The 23405-nt window shown below is 43.2% G+C and overlaps 1 protein-coding gene across 4 annotated transcripts in view; it reads right to left on the bottom strand.

Moving 5' to 3' along the window:
- Positions 1–45: 45 nt before the first annotated feature.
- The window catches only part of cntnap1 (contactin associated protein 1), a 43439-nt gene continuing 20079 nt past the window's right edge, over positions 46–23405 (bottom strand). Inside the window, exons 6-15 of one of the 4 annotated variants that reach the window (XM_043721586.1) lie at positions 15328–15512; positions 14845–14988; positions 10296–10572; positions 9603–9752; positions 6517–6688; positions 6231–6337; positions 2062–2184; positions 1468–1671; positions 449–605; positions 46–228 (exon numbers count right to left, since the gene is read on the bottom strand). In XM_043721586.1, coding sequence (XP_043577521.1) covers positions 66–228; positions 449–605; positions 1468–1671; positions 2062–2184; positions 6231–6337; positions 6517–6688; positions 9603–9752; positions 10296–10572; positions 14845–14988; positions 15328–15512 — 1682 coding nt within the window. In that variant the 3' untranslated portion in view covers positions 46–65. The remainder of the gene's footprint in view (positions 229–448; positions 606–1467; positions 1672–2061; positions 2185–6230; positions 6338–6516; positions 6689–9602; positions 9753–10295; positions 10573–14844; positions 14989–15327; positions 15513–23405) is intronic. The other 3 variants (XM_043721585.1, XM_043721588.1, XM_043721587.1) reach the window with 3 other exon arrangements.

Below are 23405 nucleotides of genomic sequence, written 5' to 3'. Positions count from 1 at the left end.
TCCTTGTACAGTGACGCTCTCTCTTTCGGGAGGGGACAACAATACTTATTCTCTCCCCCACCTCTTCAATGCCCAAACCACCTGGCTCCTGGGCACTCACCATCTCCATAGCAACGCAAAGGACCCACAGTAAATCGGGCCTCAGAGCCGGAACGGTTTGTGTCACCAACAACAACTTTTGTGACTGGTAGGTCCTCCCTGTACCTGAGCAAACCTCGGTCAGTCTTCCTAAGGAAGATGGAGAGGGTTGTCAGAGAGAACATGGTGGTGGTGGGCAGTGATAGAACATGGGAGTTAGGGGAATAGAGACAGATCAAGGGGTATAGGGAACTGGGGATGTGGTGAATGGATGACACAGACCTAAATCAATAAACAAAAATGAGGTATTTTCAACACAAACAGGATTGTTCACCACCCGGTAGTGACAGCAGTCACACAGCTAACTCACCACTGTCTGTAGTCTGCGTCACAATTACAGAAATACTTGGGGTCAGTGCAGCTCTTCTCCATCCCACAGGCACATCTTTGACTCCCAGGAGTCGCACCTCCCCAATAGAAATGTTTCTCAAATCCACGGCCCAGCCACCAGGAGAAAGGCAGCCCAGCTAGCAGGAGAAATCACAGAGACAGGCGGAAATATCACAGAGACACAGGCAGAGACATGCCAAGAGATAGGCGAAGACATTGCTGAGAGATAGGTAGAGGAACCATGGAGTAGGGGAGACAGGTGGAGGAATTATGGGTGGGAGGGGAACAGTCTGAGGAATGAGAGAAAGAGAGAGAGAGAGAGAGAAAAAAACCAGGCAGTGATATCACAGAGGGACAGGTGAAGGTACCTAAGAAGGACAGAACTACCACAATTACAGGTAGTTCTGGGATAGTGCATGTTTCGGCAGCTTGATATGGCTATAACATCACTGAACAATTAGGGAACAGTATTTTGGATAACGCTTACTTCTGTTGACAATAGTGCAATTCCAGCGGGGATCAGTTCATGTGCTTCATTCTGTGCATGCACCGGTGCTCTTACTATTCTATGCATGCACAATGTCAGCTGCCAACAGAGCTGCTTTCTTACATTTTTTAAAACATACTGTGTTAGATTCAGTGTTGTTTTATTAATAAATATGATTTCAACCTTCATTCAGGCTGTGCTATACTTTGTGTTAGATTTTTGGGTGGTTTTTGAGTGATTGAGTGTTTTTTTCCTGTCTGCCCCTAACCTCTCTTTTCCCATAGGCCCCATTATTTATATAAAGTGAGGTTTCACTGGAATGCAACTACAGCATTATAGGAGAATTACTTGTAGTGCTCTCAGACAGGCCAATATGTACCTGTCACCATGCCTATAGATCAGACAGAGCAGATCTTAAACCGATCTCTCTCTATTAACCACATGGACCTCCAGGACAGACTGTGTTGAACACACAAGTGAAGTTACTGTTTGCCAAGTTCTCTTGTACTCACATGGACTGTTGAGGAGACGGGACCTATAGCAGGAGAAGGAGATACTCTGTTCACAATACTCAGCTGCTAGAGTTATTGCAGAAATCTCTTCCTCTGTGTTGTTGTAATATTTGATCTGTCCCACAAAAGGCTGATCTAAGGTCGAACCAGTTACTTTGACCTCTTGCTGCTGTTGGTGGTAAACAATTGTCCAGGCTTTATGTTCTGAGAACAGAAGGTCAATGAGTGAGATCTCAGCTTCTCATCTGCAATCCCCATCCCTATCACCATCCCCCTCCACCACTCCCCTGCCACCACCATCCTCCTCACCCCTTGTGATTCCCCCTACCCCATCGCATTCCCCTTCTCCATCGCAATCTTGCTCCCCTTCCCATTGTAAACCCCCCCTCAACTGTTCCTTTCCTCCCCAATGATCCCCCTCTCCCTCCCTGGGGTAAAAGTTCAACAGAGGCCAGTAATGCCCCACACTCGGCTGACAGTGCAGTGATGCCCCACACTGGGGTAACAGTGCAGCAGAGGCCAGCAAAGACAAGAAGTAGGATATTGCTGGAGCAGAATGATCCCTGTGCTGGTCTGGTGAAACATGAGAAATACCTGTCATTCTGCAGTGAACAGTGAAGGGTCTGGAAGGACCACTCCCATCAGGGTCGATAGTGTAGTTCCCAGATGTTCGCACGCCCAGTTTTCTATACCCATCACATGACTCAGGATAGAAGGCTAGCACAGAATTGCAAGAAGAGTGTGGGAGGGTGATGAAGACAGAAGGAGGAGGAATGATTGGGGAGGAAAAACAGAATCACAGTCATTGATTTACTCCAGACATCAACACAGCTGCATCTGCAATAGCTACTGTACATTAGCAATAGCTACTGTAGTTAACTGTGCAGAATCCCACTTCATTCAGGGTACAGCTCACTCACTGTGTATCTGATTTTATTCAGTTACATTTTTTTAATCGAGACACATAGAAAGTGGAGCAGGAGTAGGCCATTCAGTCCTTCAAGCCTGGTCCGCCATTCAATATCATTGTGGCTGATCATCCATCTCAGTCCCCTCGGCCCACTCTCTTCCATACCCTTTGATCCCTTTAGTCCCAAGAACTATATCTAATTCCTTTTTGGAAGAAGTTAATGTTTTGGCTTCACCTGCTTTCTGTGCTAGTGAACGTGTGGAATTTACCACTCTCTGGGTGAAGACATTTCTCCTCATCCCAGCTCTATAAAGCCTACCCCACATTCTTAAACTATGACTCCAAGTTCTGGGTTCCCTTGTCATTGGGAACATCCTTCCTGCATTCACCTTGTCTAACCCTTAGAATTAGAATTCTATAGATTCCAAGAGATCTCCCTTCATTCTCCTAAGCTCCAGTGAATATAGCCCTAACCAATCCAGTCGCTCTTCACGCATCCCAGACTCAGTCAGATAAACTTTCATTGCACAACTTCCATTGCCAGAACACACTTCCTCAGATAAGAAGAGCAAATCTGCACTTGATACTCTCTGTATAGTCTCACTAAGGCACTATACGTTTGCAGTAAGATATCCCTGTTTCCCTCTCAATAGGAAGGCCATCACACCATTTCCCTTCTTCACTATAGAACAGGGAGAGAGAGGAGTTGAACATCTAGCCACAGTGATAGCACAGGAGGAGGGTTTTGGATACCTGGATAATTGGGGCTCATTCTGTGGTAGGTGGGACCTCTACAAACAGGATGGTCTATACCTGAACCAAAGGAGTACCAATATGCTGGGGGGGGGGAATTTGCTAATGCTCTTCGGGAGGGTTTAAACTAATTCAGCAGGGGGATGTGAATCTAAATTGTAGCTCCACTGTCCAGGAGGTTGAGAGTAGTGACAACTGAATTAAGCTTTCAAGGTCATAAGAGTGCACAGCAAGCCGGAAGGTGGTTTTGACGTGTGTCTACTTTAATGTCAGGAGCAGCCAGAATAAGGTGGGTGAACTTGCAGAAGGGGTTGGTACCTGGGACTTTGATGTTGTGGCCATTTCAGAGAGATGGATAGAGCAGCGACAAGAATGGTTGTTGCAGGTTCTGGGGTTTAGATATTACAGTAAGAATGGGGAAGGTGGTAAAAGAAAAGGAGGTGCGGCATTGTTAGTCAAGGAATGGTATTACGGTGGCAAAAAAGGCGTTTGAGGGCACTTCGACTAAGGTAGTATGGGCTGAGGTTAGAAGCAGGAAAGGAGAGGTCACCCTGTTGGGAGTTTTCTATAGGCCTCCAAATAGTTCCAGAGATATAGAGGAAAGGATTGCAAGGATGATTCTGGATAGGAGCGAGAGTAACAGGGTAGGTGTTAGGGGGGAACTTTAATTTCCAAATATCGACTGGAAATGCTATAGTTCAAGTGCTTTAGATGGGTCAGTTTTTGTCCAATGTGTGCAGGAGTGTTTCCTGACACAGTATGTAGACAGGCCAACAAGGGACTAGGCCACATTGGATTTGGGACTGGGTAATGAACCAGGCCAGATGTTAGATTTGGAAGTATGTGAGCACTTTGGTGATAGTGACCACAATTCTGTTATGTTGACTTTAGCAATGTTAAGGAATAGGTATAAAATGCAGGGCAAGCGTTATAGCTGATGGAAAGGCAATTATGATGCAATTCGACAAGATTTAAGATGCAAAGGATGGGGAAGGAAACTGTAGGGGATGGGCACGATTGAAATGTGAAGCTTATTCAAGTAACAATGATTGCATGTCCTTGATAAGTGCGTACCTGTCAGGCAGGGATGAAGTGTTCGAGCAAGGGAGCCATGGTTTACTAAAGAAGTTTAATCTCATGTCAAGAGGAAGAAGATGACTTATGTGAAGATGAGACATGAAGGCTCAGTTAGGACACTTGGGAGTTAAAAGTTAGCCAGGAAGGACCTAAAGAGAGAGCTATGAAGAGCCAGGAGGGGACATGAGAAGTAATTGGCAGCACAGATCAAGGAAAAGCCTAAAGCTTTCTATAGGTATGTCAGGAATAAAAGAATGACTAGAGTAAGATTAGGGCCAATCAATGACAGTAGTGGAAAGTTGTGTGGAGTCAGAGGAGATAGGAGAAGCATTAAATATTTTTCATCAGTATTCACACTGGAAAAAGACACTTTTGTCGAGGAGAATACAGAGATACTGGCTGCTTGACTTGTGAAGGGTGGGTCGTGCCTCACAAACCTTACTGAGTTCTTTGAGAAGGTGACCAAACAGGTGGATGAGGGTAAAACAGTTGATGTGGTACACGTGGATTTCAGTAAGGCATTTGATAAGGTTTCCCATAATAGGCTATTGCATAAAATAAAGAGGCACGGGTTTGGGGGTGATTTAGCTGTTTGGATCAGAAATTGGCTAGCTGAAAGAAAACAGAGGATGGTGATTGATGGGAGATGCTCATCCTGGAGTTCAGTTACTAGTGGTGTACCGCAAGGATCTGTTTTATGGCCACTGCTGTTTGTCATTTTTATAAATGTCCTGGATGAGGGTGTAAAAGGGTGGGTTAGTAAATTTATGGATGACACTAAGGTCGATGGAGTTGTGGATAGTGCCGAAGGATGTTGCAGGTTACAGAGGGACATGGATAAGTTGCAGAGCTGGGCTAAGAGGGGGCAAATGGAGTTTAATGTGGAAATGAGTGAGGTGGTTCACTTTGGAAGGAGCAACAGGAATACAGAGTACTGGGCTAATGGTAAGATTCTTTGTATTGTAGATGAGCAGAGAGATCTTGGTGTCCATATGTACAGATCCCTGAAAGTTGCCACCCAGGTTGATAGTGTTGTTAAGAAGGCGTACGGTGTGTTGGCATTTATTGGTAGAGGGATTGAGTTTCAGAGCCATGAGGTCATGTTATAGCAGTACAAAACTCTGGTGTGGCCGTACTTGGAGTACTGCGTGCAGTTCTGGTCACCGCATTATATGAAGAATGTGGAAGCTTTGGAAAGGGTTCAAAGGAGATTTACTAGGATGTTGCCTGAAATGGAGGGATGGTCTTATGAGGAAAGGTTGAGGGACTTGAGGCTATTTTCGTTAGAGAAGAAGAAGATTGAGACGTGACTTACTTGAGACATATAAGACAATCAGAGGATTAGATATGGTGGACAGTGAGAGCCTTTTTCTCGGATGGTATTGGCCAGCACGAGGGGACATAGCTTTAAATTGAGGGGTGACAGACATAGGATAGATGTCAGAGGTAGTTTCTTTACTCAGAGAACAGAACGGGTGTGGAACGCACTGCCTGCACCAATAGTAGACTTGCCAACTTTAAGGGCATTTAAATGGTCATTGGATAAACATATGGATGAAAATGGAATAGTTTAGGATGGATGGGCTTCAGATTGGTGCAACATCGAGGGCCAAACAGCCTACAATGTGCTGTAATGTTCTACGTTCTGTGTGCTGCACCGGCATGCCTACCTTCAGCAACTGGTGTTCAAGGACACCCAGGTCTCAATGCATAGCCCCACAGTACCACCACAAAAACTCCTAATCTATCACCATTCAGATAATAATCCACCTTACTGTTTGATTGTCTCCAAAGTGGATAAGCTCACATTTACCCATAATCATCTGCCATGCATTTGGCAACTCATTCAATTTGCCTAATTCACACTGAAGCGTCTCTGCCACCTCATCACAGATCACTCTCCCACCCAGCTTTGTTTGCAAACTTAGACAGATTACATTTAGTTCCCTCATCTCAAACCCTTGACCCTGTCCCCATCAAACTACTGCTCCCACCACTCGCTCATTAACAGAACCTTACTCACAGTTATGACAGGTTGGGCCTGTGTATCCTGTTCTCTCACAATCACACACAAAATTATCTGAAGTCTGCAGACAAATTCCTCCATGTTCACACAAATTTGGGGTACATCTGTGAATTATGAAAACAAAACACTGTTGGATTGAAACAGTACATAATGCAAACAGTTAAGTCTGTGCACAGAAGAAGTTTGGTTATAAGAAGTTGTCAGTGTTTATTCAGCAGTGTAAGGATAACACACTTTGTCAGTTATTTTCCAGTTTTGATTTATTTTGATATGTTTCACCTACCTGTCTGCAACTCCACACGTGTTAAACAGCATCTCTGCATATCTTCCTAGTTTGCGTCTTTTTACTAGCTCCAGATCCACAAGATAATTGTCCACGTGGATGTGTTGCATGCAGCCATGGAACATACTCACATTTGAAAAACATCCCAAGTTCCTTACACTTGTGGGGCAGCCTGCGATGGTTCAGAGCAGAAAGTGAGGGTGTGTATTAATGTGACAGAGACACAGAAAGAACTCAACTTTCAACAGAAGTCTTGTTTTGAAAAGCAGAACATACACGTCTGAAAGAGAAAGCTATGTGAAGAAGCACAAGTACTATGGATAAAAATTAGGTTAGCAACAAATTAAAATAAAGAGGAGAACATTACGAAGCCAAAAGAAGAATAAAAAATAGATGATGAGGAAAAATGAAAGTTAGGAAAAACAGTGAAACCAAATTTCATAAATAAAGATGAAAAGTGAAGTATTAGATGGATGAGTCAAAAATGTTAACTGTGGGTGAGAATGTTGAGATGAGTGCGTGAGAAATGGTGGGAATATTTACATAGACTTCGAGTGTCTACAAGAAGGAGGGACTAGAATTATTCATTGTAAATTGGTTTAAAAACAAGATGAGAAATATTTTAATAAATTAAGTTCCTGAAAAATTATTTGCAGTAAAGGCCAAGGACACAGCAGGAAGTGAAACATTGAAATGAAATGGATGATTTGTGCATATACCTTAGCAAATTAGTGACTGGATGCAGTTGTGGAATCCAGACTATCGAAAGGATTCTAATGTTTTAGGGAGAGAGCTGAAATGGAGTTTGACTGGAACAAAATGACTTGGAAAATTGGGACTATTTTTGTTACAAGAGGAAACTATGAAGTAATTTATAGAACATAGAACAATACAGCACAGAACAGACCCTTCGGCCCACGATGTTGTGCCGAACATTTGTCCTAGCTTAAGCACCTATCCATGTACCTATCCAATTGCCGCTTGATAGAGATATTTAAAATTATGAAATAATAGGACAGAATAAATACAGCATTTACAATTGTCTTATTTTCAATCCCTTCTGGTGTAACGAAACAGAGTTAATTAATAATCAGTGATGGATTGTCTAGGTAAAATGAAGCATTTCATTTTGATTTCAAGAATAATGTTTCGATTTCAAACTGAGAGTACTGAACGTAAATGTAGTCATTTACCAATTGGACTGGTAATCTCCGTGGATACTGAGGGAAGTGCGAGTGGAAATTACCAAGGTATTGGTTATAATTCAGTTTTTCTTAGACTGAGGGGCAGTGTCAAGAGACTACGTACTTGAAATGTTGCACCCTTATTCAGAAAAAGGTGTAAAAATAAGGACAGCAATTACAGGCCAGTCAGTTTAAGCACAGTACTGAGGGAACTTCTAGAAATGATAATTCAACACAAAGTTAATAGTCCTGGACAAATGTAGGTTTTATTTTAAAAATCCATACTGGTTTTTCTTAAGGAAACAAACGTGTAACTAACTTTACTTTTTTTTGCTGTTGAAGTAACAGAGGGGGTTGTAATGAGAGAGGTGGGATAAAGAGATGTCGAGACAGAAAAGGCATATGGAACTAAAGTTGGGCTGGCGGCCAGTTTCACAAATTACGAATAATTCTCTGCAACTTGGAACATTCATGTTGGGTTACTGTTGAAATCTGCTAGATCAAACACATCACCTTGACTCCCAGTGCTTTTTTTGCTTTTGAGGTAACCATTTATTGCCCATCCCTAATTGCCCCTTGAGAAGGTGGTGGTGAGCTGCCTTCTAGAAACTCTGCAGTCCATGTGCAGTAGGTAGACCCACAATGGCATTAGGGAAGGTATTCTAGGATTTTGACCCAGCAATGCTGAAGGATCGGCGACATATTTCGAAGTCAGGATGGGGAGTGGCTTGGAGGGGAACTTGCAGTTGATGGTATCTGCATGTACCTGCTGCCTTTGTCCTCCTAGAAGGTTGAGCCCATGGATTTGGAAGGTGCTGTCTGTGTATCTTTGGTGAATTTCTGTCGTGCATCTTCAAGATAGTAAACATTGCTGCTACTGAGCATTGGTGTTGGAGGGAGTGAATATTTGCGCATGTGTGCCAATCAAGTGGACTACTTTGTCCTGGATGGTGTCAAGCTTCTTGAGTGTGTGGGAGCTGCATCCATGCAGGCAAGTGAGGAGTATTCCATCACACTCGTGAGCTGTGTCTTGTAGATGGTGGACAGGCTTGAAGGAATCAGAAGGAGAGTTACTCATTGTGGAATTCCTAGCCTCTTGTAGCCACTGTATTAATTTGGCTAGTCCAGTTTCTGGTCGCTGGTAACCCCAGGATGTTGACGGTAGGGGATTCAGCAATGGTAATGCCATTGAATATCAAAGAGTAAAGGTTAAATTCTCTCGTTTTCATTGTTGTGGGTATGTTCACTGAGCTGGGAAGTTGATTTGCAGACATTTCATCCACTGCCTAGGTGACATCTTCAATGCTTTGGAGACTCCTGTGAAGTGCTATTGTACTGCATCTTCTGGAATTTATCTGACTCCATTTCTGCTGCTTCTGGTTGTAATTCGTTGTAGTGGCCAGTTTATTGAGTCTGGGTCAATGCACTTGTTGATGGAGTCTGTGGCTAAATGCCATGCTTCTCGAAATTCTCTGGCTGTCCTATGTTTAGCTTGTCCCAAGATCGTTATGTTGTCCCAGTCGAATTTGTAGTTCTCGTCATCTAAATATATGGCTACTAGGGACAGCTTGTATGGTGTTTAGTGGCTAGTCTTTGGAATCCTGTAAACTAAGTTAGTCTTGCACATGGCAATTAAGTTCCAGAAGACACAATATAGCAGCAGTTCACAGGAGATTCCTAAGCACTGAAGATGTCACCTAGACAGGGGACGAAACGTCCGCAAGTCAACTTCCCAGCTCGGCTAACATACCCACAATAACTGGCACCCAAGCTACAAATCTTTACACAAGCCTTGAATTCTCTCTTGTTGGTTATTACCTGGTACCAGCGTGGCACAAATGTTATTTATCCATTAAAGAAAACGTTAGTAAAGGAATTGATAAAAGAAAATGAAACACGCACCTCCAAAGTAGTACTGATCACCAGTCTGCACCCGTAAAGCATGGTTGATCCGTATCGGTGCATCCTCCCTCTCATCAATGACAACAATAACAGAGTCCATTCGGGCCAGCAGCTGAACTGAGTGCCAGTGTCCATCAGTCAAGTTCGAACCTAGTTAAGCAAAGAGAGAGCCAAGTAACTGAAGAACACTATAAAACTGGTATTCACTCCTCCATTCCACACATCAGCATGCTAGTCAAAATTCAAAATAAACAATCAGCTCAAGTACGAAACAAACAATCATTGCTCTTTCCCTGACCACTGACTTTGTGTAACTCAGAACCTTAACCCATAGCCCACTATTCACACTCTTGTTTCAGCAAAGTATCAGAGGGGTACATGTAAAAACACTTGTATCACAGAATCACACTTTCCAGCTAAGGTTATTAAACAGCATTAGGAGGCGGTTTAGAAAATTCCTCACAATTGCTCCAGTTCCATAATCAGATACCGCAAGATGGCAGCATTGAGACCCAGTGACTGGCCCACTGAGACAGAAAAGAAAAATAGGGTAGTTCTGAAGAAGAATCTCACTGAACGGAAAATATTAACTTCGTTTTTCTCTCTCCACAGATGTTGCCGGACCCGGTGAGTTTCTCCAAAACTTTCAGATCTTATTTCAGAAAACATGGGGGACTTTTCTAAATGCTGTACCTGCAGCAAACTCCAGTCTTTTCTTGCCAGTTTGTTGGAATGAGATGTTGATTTGTCCTTCACTTAAACCCATCTCCAGCCAGCCAAGACCCTCAGAAAAGTTGCTGAAAAGAAGCAGACCACTTGTGTCTAAAGATCGGAAACTGAAGTTGACAGATAGCTGGTTCTGCATTGGTATTCCTGGTACTTGGATAAAGCTGGCTTGCGTTGCGAAGGTTATGGGATAGAATGGCCTATCCTTGTACAGGAATTCACGGCAGTAAAAACGTATATTACCCTGTTTGAAGGATTGAAAAAACACAAAGATTAATGACAGAACCTTAGATCTAACAACAAAGCTGTTCTCTGCAAATCCAAATGTGGTCTTTTAAACTTCAATTTACACTGACTCTTTTGGAAAATATGGAACGGCATATACAACACAGGAGCCAGTTAGCCCATTATCCCTGCACTGGTGTTAATGCTACACCAGATCATTTACTCTCTAATCTTTTTCATTCTCTGTTCCCAAACTCTCCATCTCTTTACCAGGAGTTTTCTGTCATCACCTCAAAGACATACCTGTGTGTGACAAAGCATTACATTGTATAATAACTGCTTGTAAAATTTCCTGCCCCTTCTCCTCCTCACATTGCCTCATGTCTATCTCAATTCACCAGCTGGTGAAGATGATCCTTCACAAAATGCTTTCTCAGACTGTCTCAAAAATAACCTAGAAAGCTCTGATACATTTCACCTTATCACCTCCACTGGAACAAATGCAGTAATTGCTTATCCAAATCTCTTCCATAGCCATAAAACACCCAGTAGTGGCATCAGTGTGAATCTACATTATGCCTGGCCCAAGATGAGGTAAAGAGAAAGTTCACAATAGTTGTATTCCACTGGACCAAAGTCCCTGTATTCCTGATTGACACTAGGGAGCTAATTGTCAACTAAGTGAAAGTGGGTACTGCAGATGCTGGTGATTAGAGTTGCGCTGGAAAAGCACAGCAGGTCAGGCAGCATCCCAGGAGCAGGAAAATCGACATTTCGGGCAAAAGCCCTTCATCAGGAATCCCTATTATCGATGGAATGTTTAAAATGAACCTCGAGTTTAAAGTTTGACCTCGAGCTGAGAATGGATGGAGGGAGCTGACCATCCTGACTGCTCTCCTGCATTCGTTGGACAGAGGGGATTGTCACACTAGTGAACTGCCAGCCCCGGGAAGAAAGTTTATTAACAACTGCTTGGAGGCAGGGGCAGAGCTAACTTGGCAGCCAGCTTCTTCAGATGGAGGATGGAGCTGGAAAGATGAAGGAAGACCCCGAGAGAGTTCTTGAACATCAGCTAACAAGAGTAGGATGTTGCTTTCATAAGACACTGGGCCCAACAGACTGTGCACGATTTGTCCATTCCTGGTCTGGTCTCAGTGATCCACAATCAATAAACATAATGATATACCTTTGCAGCTTATTAATAGATCAGATCTAAACTGCTACTTCTGAATAAATTTAAATAAACAATGTGAATACTACCTCATTTACTGCCTGTCTTAACTATATGTAGAGACAGAAAAACTGCACATGCTGGAATCCAAAGTAGACAAACAGGAGGCTGGAAGAACACGGCAAACCAGGCAGCATCAGGAGGTGAATCCTAGAACCCCCTACAGTGTGGAAACAGGCCACTTGGGCCATCAAGTCCACACCGACCCTCCGAAAAGTAACCCACCCAGACCCATTCCCCTACCCTATTATCCTACATTTACCTCTGACTAATGCACCTAACCTACACATCCCTGAACACTATGGGCAATTTAGATTAGATTACATTACTTACAGTGTGGAAACAGGCCCTTTGGCCCAACAAGTCCACACTGACCTTCCGAAGAGCGACCCACTCCTCTACATTTACCCCCTTCACCTAACACTGCGGGCAATTTAGCATGGTCAATTCACCTAACCTGCACATTTTTGGACTGTGGGAGGAAACCTGAGCACCCAAAGGAAACCCACGCAGACACAGGGAGAATGTGCAAACTCCACGCAGACAGTTGCCTGAGGTGGGAATTGAACCTGGGTCTCTGGCGCTGTGAGGCAGCAGTGCTAACCACTGTGCCACCATGCCGCCCGAGAAATTGATGTTTCAGGTGTAACCCATCTTCAGGACTGGGGGTGGAGGTGGGGGGTGTGGTGGGGGCAGGGTGATCTAGTGTGGATAGGTGAAGACAGGTAGAGGGTACGACCTGGTTGGATAATGGACTGAATAAATCCGGTTGGTGGCAGGGAAGAGTGGAAGGGAGGGGGAGGGGCTGGGAAGGAATTCGGAGAATGGGAAGGGAGATGATTTAAAATTGGAAAATTCAATGTTGAGTTTTTGCAGGATACTGGGTTAGAGGTGGTGTAGTCCAGGTAGTTATGCCAGTCCAGGTTTGTGGTAAATGTCCGTCTGGAGACTGTTGCTGGAGATGGAAATGGAGAGGTCAAAAAAGGGGAAGGAGGTGTCCAGGATGGACCAAGTGAATTTGAAGGCTGGGTGGAAGTTGTGGGCGAAGTCGATGAACTGCTCCAGTTCAGCTCGGGTGCAGGATGTGTACAGATGCAGTCATTGATGTAACGGTGGAAGAGTTGGGGCACAGTGTCTGTGTAGGTACTGAAGAGGGACTGTTCAATATAGCCAACAAAGAGGCAGGCATACCTAAGGCCCATTTGGGTGCCCATGCCCACTCCCTTCGATTTGGAGGAAATCGGAGGAATTAAAGGAAAAGTTGTTGAGGATGAAGACTTGTTTGGTGAGGTGGAGGAGGGTATTGGTGGAGGGGGACTGGATGGGTCTGTTGGAGAGGAAGAAGCAGAGGTCCTGGAGGCCATCCTTGTGCTCCAGCTCCCAGTTTGGTGTTAGCAAATACTGACATTACTTTGACAGTGTCATGTCCACATCATTTATATTTCTGGTGAATTAAATCTAAATGTTAACTTGAATATTTCACAGCCTCTAACATGAAGGAGGGAAATTGCAGGATTGGCAAACTACATAAAAAAACAGCAGTGATTACTGCCTGTGCCCAGAGGGTTGATCGATCTAATATTAAACAAAGAACTACACATGCTGAAGATCTGAAACAGAAACAGAAAATACTTGACAAAACTCATCACAGTTCTTACAAAAATACAGATATGTTCGTTAGGATGGGAGCTTCTGTCCACTTCATTCTTTTCAGCACAAAAATTGCTACTTCATTGCTGTCTCTCTGTACTCTGGTGACTCCCTCTCAGGTAGTTGGCCCGAATCACGACTCGGTGCCTGAGGTCTGACATCCACTCGACCCCTCAGATCCGATTGACCTTCCCTCAGCCCTGACGCTCCGACAGTGCAGCACTCCCTCAGCCCTGACCCTCCGACAGTGCAGCAATCCTTCAGCACTGAAGGTCTGACAGGGCAGCATTCCCTCACTAATGACCCTTAGACAGTGTCACCCTCACTGTTCCCCAAGAGCAGGGAGGTTATGTTTGAGCTGTACAGGACTTTGCTTAGGCTGGAGGACCCGGTGCAGTTCTGTCACCGTGCAATGAGAAGGATGTGATTGCACTGGATGGGGTGCACAGGATGTTACCTGGGAGAGAGACTGGATAAACATGAGTTGTTTTCTTCAGAACACCGAAGGCTGAGAGACAACGTGGTTGAGGTTCAAGGCTGGAGGTTTAGAGGAGATTTGAGGATTCCTAGCCAGAACGTGGTAGGAGTCTGCAATGCACTGCCTAGGAGAGGAGTTGAAACAGGTCCTCTCAAAAACTTGAATGAGCACTTGAAATGTCATAATATTCAAGGCTATTGGCCTAGTACTGGAAAGTGGCACTACTGCAGATTTACAGCAGTTTTCATTGACACAAATTTGATGTACTATATAATCTTATGATCTTCTGAAAGAAAAGAGGGAATATGAGCAACCACCACTACTTTTCATTATTTATATAAATGATTTGATGTACGCATAAGAGGTAGAGTTAGTAAGTTTGCAGGTGACACCAAAATTGGAGGTGTAGTGGACAGCGAAGAAGGTGATCTCAGATTATAACAGGATCTTGATCAGATGGGCCAATGAGCTGAGGTGTGGTAGGTAGGGTTTAATATTGATAAATGCTGATTGAAATTTACAGAATACGGAGAAGCCTGGATAGACAGGACGTGGAGAAGCTGTTTCCATTAGTAGGAAAAACTCGGATCCAAAGGTACAGCCTCAGAATGAAGGGATGACCCTTTAGAACTGAGATGAGGAGAAACATTTTCAGGCAGAGGATGGTTTATCTGTGGAACTCACTGCTGCAGAGGGCTGTGGAGACTAAAACATTGAGTGTACTTAAGACAGAAATATATAGGTTCTTGATTGGTAAGTGGATCAAGGGTTACAGGAGCATAGGGTTAAGAAACACATCAGCCATGATTGAATGGCATAGTAGACTTGATGGGCTGAATGGGCTAATTCTGCTCCTATACTTATAGTCTTATGGTCTTATTCTATGAATACTGACCCTCCAACGGTGCAGATTTGTTTTTGCTGTTCCCTACCAGCGTCTGTGTTTGTGAATATCTTGCTCTCGCCAGGTCGATGATACTGATGTTGTTGTACATAATGTTCTCCATACAGCCCTGGAAGTTTGGCTTGTCGACCAGTCTCAGTCTCTCTGTGGTATTCAATCCACCGAAAACAATCTGAAACAAAGGCAACATAAAATCAGGTGAGTGAGACATTGCTCTATAACACTGAGCTATTGACTAAACTATGGATTCGCTCAACAGAATAAAACCAGTTCTGGTCACTCCTCAAGAGATGCCACATTGAAGAGTGTAAGACTCACAAATGCTCATAACAAAAAATTAAGCAGTAAATGCTGCAACAATTAAACCATAACCAAATAACAAATACAAATTCAACAGGAAACGGAAATGTTTAACTTAAATTTGTAACAGAGTTAAATATTTTTTAACAATTCAGAAGATTTCAGCCAAGCATGCCACTTGGTGACAGTTCTAATTGTCAAACCAGCTTACCAGAGAATTCAAATCTAGGTGATCAAAGTCACCATTTGTGAGAAGACGTTCAACATGACCATCGAGAGTGATATTAATGTCCTGTCCATAGCGCTCAATGAGGACCATGTGCCAGTGCTGGTCATCGAGTAAACTGCCCAATGTGATGGAAGTCTCTCCACTCACTGAATGGATATTGCTGCTGCCTGCACAGGGAATACCAGGAACACAGAACAGTACATCAATAGCTCTGTAAAGTGACCTGTGATTAGCAACATGCTTGAACTACTATAATTTCCTTTTTAAATAATTCCTAATAGATTGGCATCACTGACAAGACTAACAGATATTGCTCGTCTCTAACTATGAATCAGAAGGTGGTGGTGATCTGTCTTCTTGAACACTGCAGTTCACATGCTGTAGGGAGACCCACAATGCCATTAGGGAGGGAATTCAACCTGCAATCTGCAGTACTGAATAGAGTGGATTCTTGATTATATGTTTAATTGAAATCAGTCTCTTGATTAACTTTTAAAAGGTATAAATCATAAGTACTAAGTTAGTCTGGAGCATTGTTTCAGGGTAAAACGACGGTGCAACTTTCAGGGTCTGTAGATTGTGAAGGAGCAAAGATGGCCTTTAATTGAGTTATATGTTCTTCCTATCAGATGTGGGAGTTTACGGAAAGTTTCCATGTTACTGATAATTACATCTGCAATTAATGTGTTTGGTTGTGAATCCTATTGGATTGCATGGATCTGTTAGAGCGGCAGTTAGAGGCAATGAGGAATTTACAAGAGCTAGGGGATGTGATGGATAGCAGTTATAGGAAGGGAGAAAAGCTGCAGAAACAGTCAGGTAGATGAGTTAACTCCAGGAAAGGTAGGAGGGATAGGCAGGTAGTGCAGGAGTCTTCTGTGGCTATCCACATTTTAAACAAGTACGTGGTTTTGGAAAATGTAGGAGATGATGGACTGTCGGAAATGTAGCATGAACAGCCAAGTTTCTGGTATCAAAACAGGTTCTAATGCAATGCGGAGTACATCAGATTCCAAGCGATCAATTGTGATATGGGGACTCTCTAGTCAGAGGCACTGACAGACGTTTCTGAAGCAAGCAGTGAAAAAAAAGATGGGTGTGTTACCTCCCTGGTGCCAGGATCAAGGATGTCTCAGACAGGGTGTAGAATGTTCTCAAAGGGGGAAGGACCAGCAGGGAGTCATTGTACACATTGAACCAATGACATAGGAAGGGAAAAGGATGAGATTCTGAAGGGAGATTATAGAAAGTTTGGCAGGAATTTAAAAAGGAGGTTCTTGAGGGAAGTAGTATCTGGATGCTATGAGCTAGTGAGGGTAGGAATATAGAGCAGATGAATGCATGGATGAGGAGCTGGTGAAGGGGGTGGTTCACATTTTTGGATCAATGGAATCTCTTCTGGGATAGAAGGATGGATTGCAACTGAATTGGAAGGGGACTAATATATAGGCAGGGAGATTTGCTAGGGCTGCTCAGGAGGATTTAAACTAATAAGGTGTGGGGGAGGGGGGGGGGGGGGATACCCAGGGAAATGAGGTTAAAAATCACACAACACCAGGTTATAGTCCAACAGGTTTACTTGGAAGCACACTAGCTTTCGGAGCAACGCTCCTTCATCAGGTGATAGTGGAGGGCTCGATCGTAACAGAATTTATAGCAAAATTTGCAGTGTGATGTAACTGAAATTATACATAGAAAAATTGATTGTTAAGCCTTTCATCTGTTAGAATACAGTGGTAGTTTCACTTCTTTCACGTGTAAATCACAAAGCCTTTTTTTTAAAGTTGCATTCTCGGGTTAGCTGTTAACAATGATGATAGCTAGACAATATGTTGAAGGTGTTAGCTCCCTGTGTTCTCTGTGTATGACTTGATGTTTAGATTGATTCTAATCTAAAAAGTGAGATAACAGAGTTTTACATAAATTCATGCAGTTTTTGAGCTCAGAGTTCTACATGAATGTATGCAGTTTTTGAGCAAAGTGCAATGTAACTCTGGAGGTACAAATTCACCCCACAAAATATGTGTGTGCATGTGGGTCTTTGTTCTTGCAGTTACATTGCACTTTGCTCAAAAACTGCATGAATATATGTAAAACTGTTATTTCACTTTTTAGATTGGAATCAATCTAAATATCAGGTCATAGACAGAGAACTTGGTAAAAACAATGACTGCAGATGCTGGAAACCAGACTCTGGATCAGTGATGCTGGAAGAGCACAGCAATTCAGGCAGCATCCGACGAGCAGCAGGGTGCTAACACCTTCAACATATTGTCTAGCTATCACCATTGTTAATGGTGATAGCTAACCAGAGAATGCAACTTTTAATAAAAAGGTTTTGTGATTTACACATGAAAGAAGTGAAACTATCACTGTATTCTAACAGATGAAAGGCTTAACAATCAATTTTTCTATGTATAATTTCAGTTACATCACACTGCAAATTTTTGCTATAAATTCTGTGTTACGATCGAGCCCTCCACTATCACCTGATGAAGGAGCGTCGCTCCGAAAGCTAGTGTGCTTCCAATTAAACCTGTTGGACTATAACCTGGTGTTGTGTGATTTTTAACTTTGTACACCCCAGTCCAACACCGGCATCTCCAAATCAGGGAAATGAGGAAAGAGATCAATCTGACACTGTTAAAAATCACACAACACCAGGTTATAGTCCAACAGGTTTAATTGGAAGCACACTAGCTTTCAGAGCGACGCTCCTTCATCAGGTGATCGTGGAGGGCTCGATCATAACACAGAATTTATAGCAAAAATTTGCATTGTGATGTAACTGAAATTATACATTGAAAAATTGATTGTCTGTTAAGCCTTTCATCTGTTAGAATACAGTGATAGTTTCACTGCTTTCATTGTAAATCACAAAACCCTTTTTTTAAAAAAAGTTACATTCTCGGGTTAGCTGTTAACAATGGTGATAGCTAGACAATATGATCTCCCACCCCAGTCCAACACCGGCATCTCCGAATCAATCTGACACTGGTACAGTTGGGAAAGGGAGTGAGTCAAACAGTCAGGGCAGGAAGGTACAGAGCAGACAACAAAGTACGACTGATAAATTAAACTGCATTCACTTCCATGCAAGAGGACTAGCAGGGAAGGCAGATGAACTCAGGGCATGGTTAGGAACATGGGACTGGGATATCATAGCAATTAAAGAAACATGGCACAGGGATGGACAGGACTGGCAGCTTAATTTTCCAGAATACAAATGCTAAAGGAAGGATTGAAGAGAGGGCAAGAGAGGACGGGGCGTATTTGATAAGGGATAGTATTACTGCTGTACTTAGGGTGAATATTCCTGGGAATACATCACATGGAACTGAGAAATAAAAAAGGGATGATCACCTTATAGGGCTTGTAGTATAGTCCCCATAATGATCAGCAGAAAATTGAGAAACACATTTGTAAGGGGGTTTCAGATATCTGCAAGAATAAGGTGGTTATGGTAGGGGATTTTAACTTTCCAAACATAGACTGGGACTGCCATAGTGTTAAGGGTTTAGATGGAGAGGAATTTTTTAAGTGTGTACAACAAAATTTTCTGTTTCAGTATGTGGATGTACCTACTAGAGAAGGTGCAAAACTTGACCTACTCTTGGGAACTAAGGCAGGGAACGTGACTTGAGGTCTCAGTGGGGGAGCACTTTGAGGCCAGCGATCTTAATTCTATTAGCTTCAAAATATTGAACAAAAAGGATAGACCAGATCTAAAAGTTGAAATTCTAAATTGGAGAAAGGCTAATTTTGATGGTATGAGGCAAGAACTTTCAAAAGCTGATTAGGGGCAGATATTCGCAAATAAGGGGACAGCTGGAAAATGGGAAGCCTTCAAAAATGAGATAATGAGAGTCCAGAGACAGCACATTCCCGTTAGGGTGAAAGGAAAGGCTGGTAGGTGTAGGGAATGCTTGATGACTAGAGAAATTGAGGTTTTGTTTAAAAAAAAGAAGGAAGCATATGACAAGTTTAGACAGGAGAGACCGAGTGAATCCTGAGAAAAGTATAAAGGCAGTAGGAATATACTTAAGAGGGAAATCAGGAGGGCAAAAAGGACACATGAGATAGCTTTGGCAACAGGGTTAAAGAGAATCCAAAGGGATTTTATAATACATTATGGACAAAAGGATAACTAGAGAGAGAATAAGGCCCCTCAAAGATCAGCAAGGCAGCCTATGTGCGGAGCCGCAGGAGATACTAAACAAGTATTTTGCATCAGTGTTTACTGTGGAAAAAGACAGGGGGGTATAGAATGTGGGGAAATAGATGGTGACATGTTGAAAAATATCCATATAATGGAGGAGGTGCAGCTAGACGTCTTGAAATATTTAAAGTGGATAAATCCCCAGGACCTGATCAGGTGCACCGTCGAACCCTTTGGGAAGCAAGGGAAGTGATTACTGGTCCTCTTGCTGAGATATTTGTATCATCAATAGTCACATGTGAGGTGCTAGAAGACTGGGGAGTGGCTAATATGGCACCACTATTTAAGGAAGGTGGTAAGGAAAAGCCAGGGACCTATGAACTGGTGAGCCTGACGTCAGTGGTGGGCAAGTTGTTGGAGGGAATCCTGAGAGACAGGATTTAGATGTATTTGGAAAGGCGAGGAATGTTTAGGGATAGTCAGCATGGCTTTGTGCACAGGAAATCATGTCTCACAAACTTGATTGAGCTTTTTCAATAAGTAACAAAGAGGATGAATGAGGGCAGAATGGTAGACGTGATATATATGGACTTCAGTAAAGTGTTCAACAAGGTTCCTCATGGGAGACTGTTTAGCAAGGTTAGGTCTCATGGAATACAGGGAGAACTAGCCATTTGGATACAGAACTGGCTCAAAGGTAGAAGACAGAGGTTGGTGGTGGAGGGTTGCTTTTCAGACTGCAGACCTGTGACCAGTGGTGTATCACAAGGATTGGTGCTGGGACCACTGCTTTTTGTCATTTATATAAATGATTTGGATGTGAATGTAGGAGGTATAGTTTGTAAGTTTGCAGATAATACCAATATTGGAGATTAGATTAGATTAGATTACTTACAGTGTGGAAACAGGCCCTTCAGCCCAACAAGTCAATACCTACCTGCCGAAGTGTAACCCACCCAGACCAATTCCATTACATTTACCCCTTCACTTAACACTACGGGCAATTTAGCATGGCCAATTCACCTAAACTGCACATTTTTGGATTGAGAGGAAACCGGAGCACCCGGAGGAAACCCACGCAAACACAGGGAGAATGTGCAAACTCCACACAGAGAGTCGCCTGAGGCAGGAATTGAACCTGGGTCTCTGGCACTGTGAGGCAGCAGTGCTAACCACTGCCACGGTGCCGCCCATAAGTAGTGGACAACAAAGAAAGTTACCTCAGATTACAATGGGATCTTGATCAGATGGGTAATTTGGGCTGAGGAGTGGCAGATGGAATTTAATTTAGATAAATGAGAGGAGCAGCATTTTGGAAAAGTAAATCAGAGCAGGACTTATACACGTAATGGTAAGGCCCTGGAGAGTGTTGCTAAACAAAGAGACCTTGGATTACAGATTCATAGTTCCTCAAAAGTAGAGTCGCAGGTAGATAGGATAGTGAAGAAGGTGCTTGGGGGATATCTGGTCGGCATGGACGAGTTGGATCGAAGGATCTGTTTCCGTGCTGTATATCTCTATGCCTCCATTTTGACCCAGTGACACTGAAGAAGCGGCAATATATTTCCAAATCTGGATGGTGAATGGCTTGGAGGTAAAGTTGCAAATGGTGGTGTTTCCACATATCTGCGGTCCTTGTCTTTTGAATGGTAGAGATTACAAGTTTAGAAGGTGCTGTTAAAGGAATCTTGGTGGATTTCTGCAGGGCATTGTGTAAATGGTACACATTGCTGTTACGAAACATTGATGGTGAAGGGAGGAAACGCTGAAGGTGTTGGACATCATGCCAATAAAGTGTGCTGCTTTGTCCTGAATGGTGTTGAGCTTCTTGAGTGTTGTGTTGGGGCTGCACTCATCTAGGCAAGTGGGAAATATTCGATCAGAGTCCTGATTTGTGCCCTGTAGATAATGGACATTTTGGGGAGACAAATGTGTTACTCGTCGCAGTATTCCTAGCCTCTGACCTGCTCTTATAACAACTGTCTTTATGTCATAAACTCAGAGATGTACAGCACGCAAACAGACCCTTCAGTCCAACTAGTCAATGCTGACCAGATATCCTCACCTCATCCAATCCCATTTTCCAGCATTTGACCCATATCCTTCTGAACCCTTCCTATTCATATATCCATCCACTCCACACACGCACCAACCTCTGTGTGGAAAAAGTTGCCTCTTAGATCTCTTTTATATCTTTCCCCTCTCACCCTAAACCTATGTCCTCTAAGTCTGGACTCCCCTAACCAAGGGAAAAGACCATGGCTATTTACTCTATCCATGCCTCTCATGTTTCTATAAACCTCATCCTCTGACACTCCAGAGAAAACAGCCCCTGCCTATTCAGCCTCTCCCTATAGCTCAAATCTTCCAACCCTGGCAACATCCTTGTAAATTTTTCTGAACCCTTTCAGGTTTCACAACATCCTTCCAATAGAAGGGAGACCACACTTGCACACAATATTCCAAAAGTGGCCTAACCAATGTCCTGTACAGTCACAACATGATCTCCCAACACCTATACTCATTACTCTGATCAATAAAGGAAAGCATACCAAACACCTTCTTTACTATCCTATCTACCTGCAACTCCACTTTCAAGAAACAGCACTCCAAGGTCACTTTGTTCAGCAACATTCCTTAAGACCTTACCATTAAGTGTGTAAGCCCTCCTCCAATTTGCCTTTCCAAAGTGAAGCACCTCACATTAATCTAAATTAAATTCCATCTGCCATTCATCAGCCACTGACCCATCTGATCAACCATGTACTGTGATGAGCTCAGTTGAGTTTCTGGTCAATGATAACCCCCAGGCTCTTGATAGTGAAGGATTCAATGATGGTAACACTATTGAATGTCAATGGGCAGCAGTCAGATTATCACTTATTGGTGATGGTCATAGCCTGGCATTTGTGTGGCATAAATGTAACTTACTACTTGTCAGCCTAAACCTGGATATATTCCAGGGGTGTTGTTGCATTTGGACATGGACTGCTTCCGTATCTCATGAATTGCAAATGGTGCTGAACATTGTGCAATCATTGGCGAACGTCCCCACTTTTAAGCTATGATGGAGGGAAGGTCATTGATGAAGCAACTGAAGATGGTTGGGCCTAGGACACTATTGAGGAACTCCTGCAGAGATGTCCTGGAGGTGAGATGACTGACGTCCAACAGCCACAACCGGCTTCCTCTGTGCCGAGAGCTGATCCTTTACGATTCAGATAATAGTGACAAAGTCAGGCTTTTACTTGACTATTCTGCGGGCCAGCCCTCCCAATATTTACTCGAGTCTTCAGGTGAATCTCAATACCTTGGTTGATATTGTCATGATTTGGAGATGCCGGTGTTGGACTGGGGTGTACAAAGTTAAAAATCACACAACACCAGGTTATAAGTCCAACAGGTTTAACAGGTGACAATCACCTGATGAAGGAGCGTCGCTCCGAAAGCTAGTGTGTTTCCAATTAACCTGTTGGACTATAACCTGGTATTGTGTGATTTTTAACTTGGTTGATATTGAGTTGTGTGCCCAGTTTTATTATAGAGTCATAGAGATGTACAGCATGGAAACAGACCCTTCGGCCCAACCCGTCTATGCCAACCAAATATCCCAACCCAATCTAGTCCCACCTGCCAGCACCCAGCCCATATCCCTCCAAACCCTTCCTATTCATAAACCCATCCAAATGCCTCTTAAATGTTGCAATTGTACCAGCCCCCACCACATCCTCTGGCAGCTCATTCAATACATGTACCACCCTCTGCGTGAAAAGGTTGCCCCTTAGGTCTCTTTTATATCTTTCCTCTCTCACCCTAAACCCATGCCCTCTAGTTCTGGATTCCCCGACCCCAGGGAAAAGACTTTGCCTATTTATCCTATCCATGCCCCTCATAATTTTGT

This window comes from Chiloscyllium plagiosum, chromosome 31, assembly GCF_004010195.1.
Source record: "Chiloscyllium plagiosum isolate BGI_BamShark_2017 chromosome 31, ASM401019v2, whole genome shotgun sequence".
Lineage (NCBI taxonomy): Eukaryota > Metazoa > Chordata > Chondrichthyes > Orectolobiformes > Hemiscylliidae > Chiloscyllium > Chiloscyllium plagiosum.
This window is presented reverse-complemented; position numbering and strand designations above follow the sequence as displayed.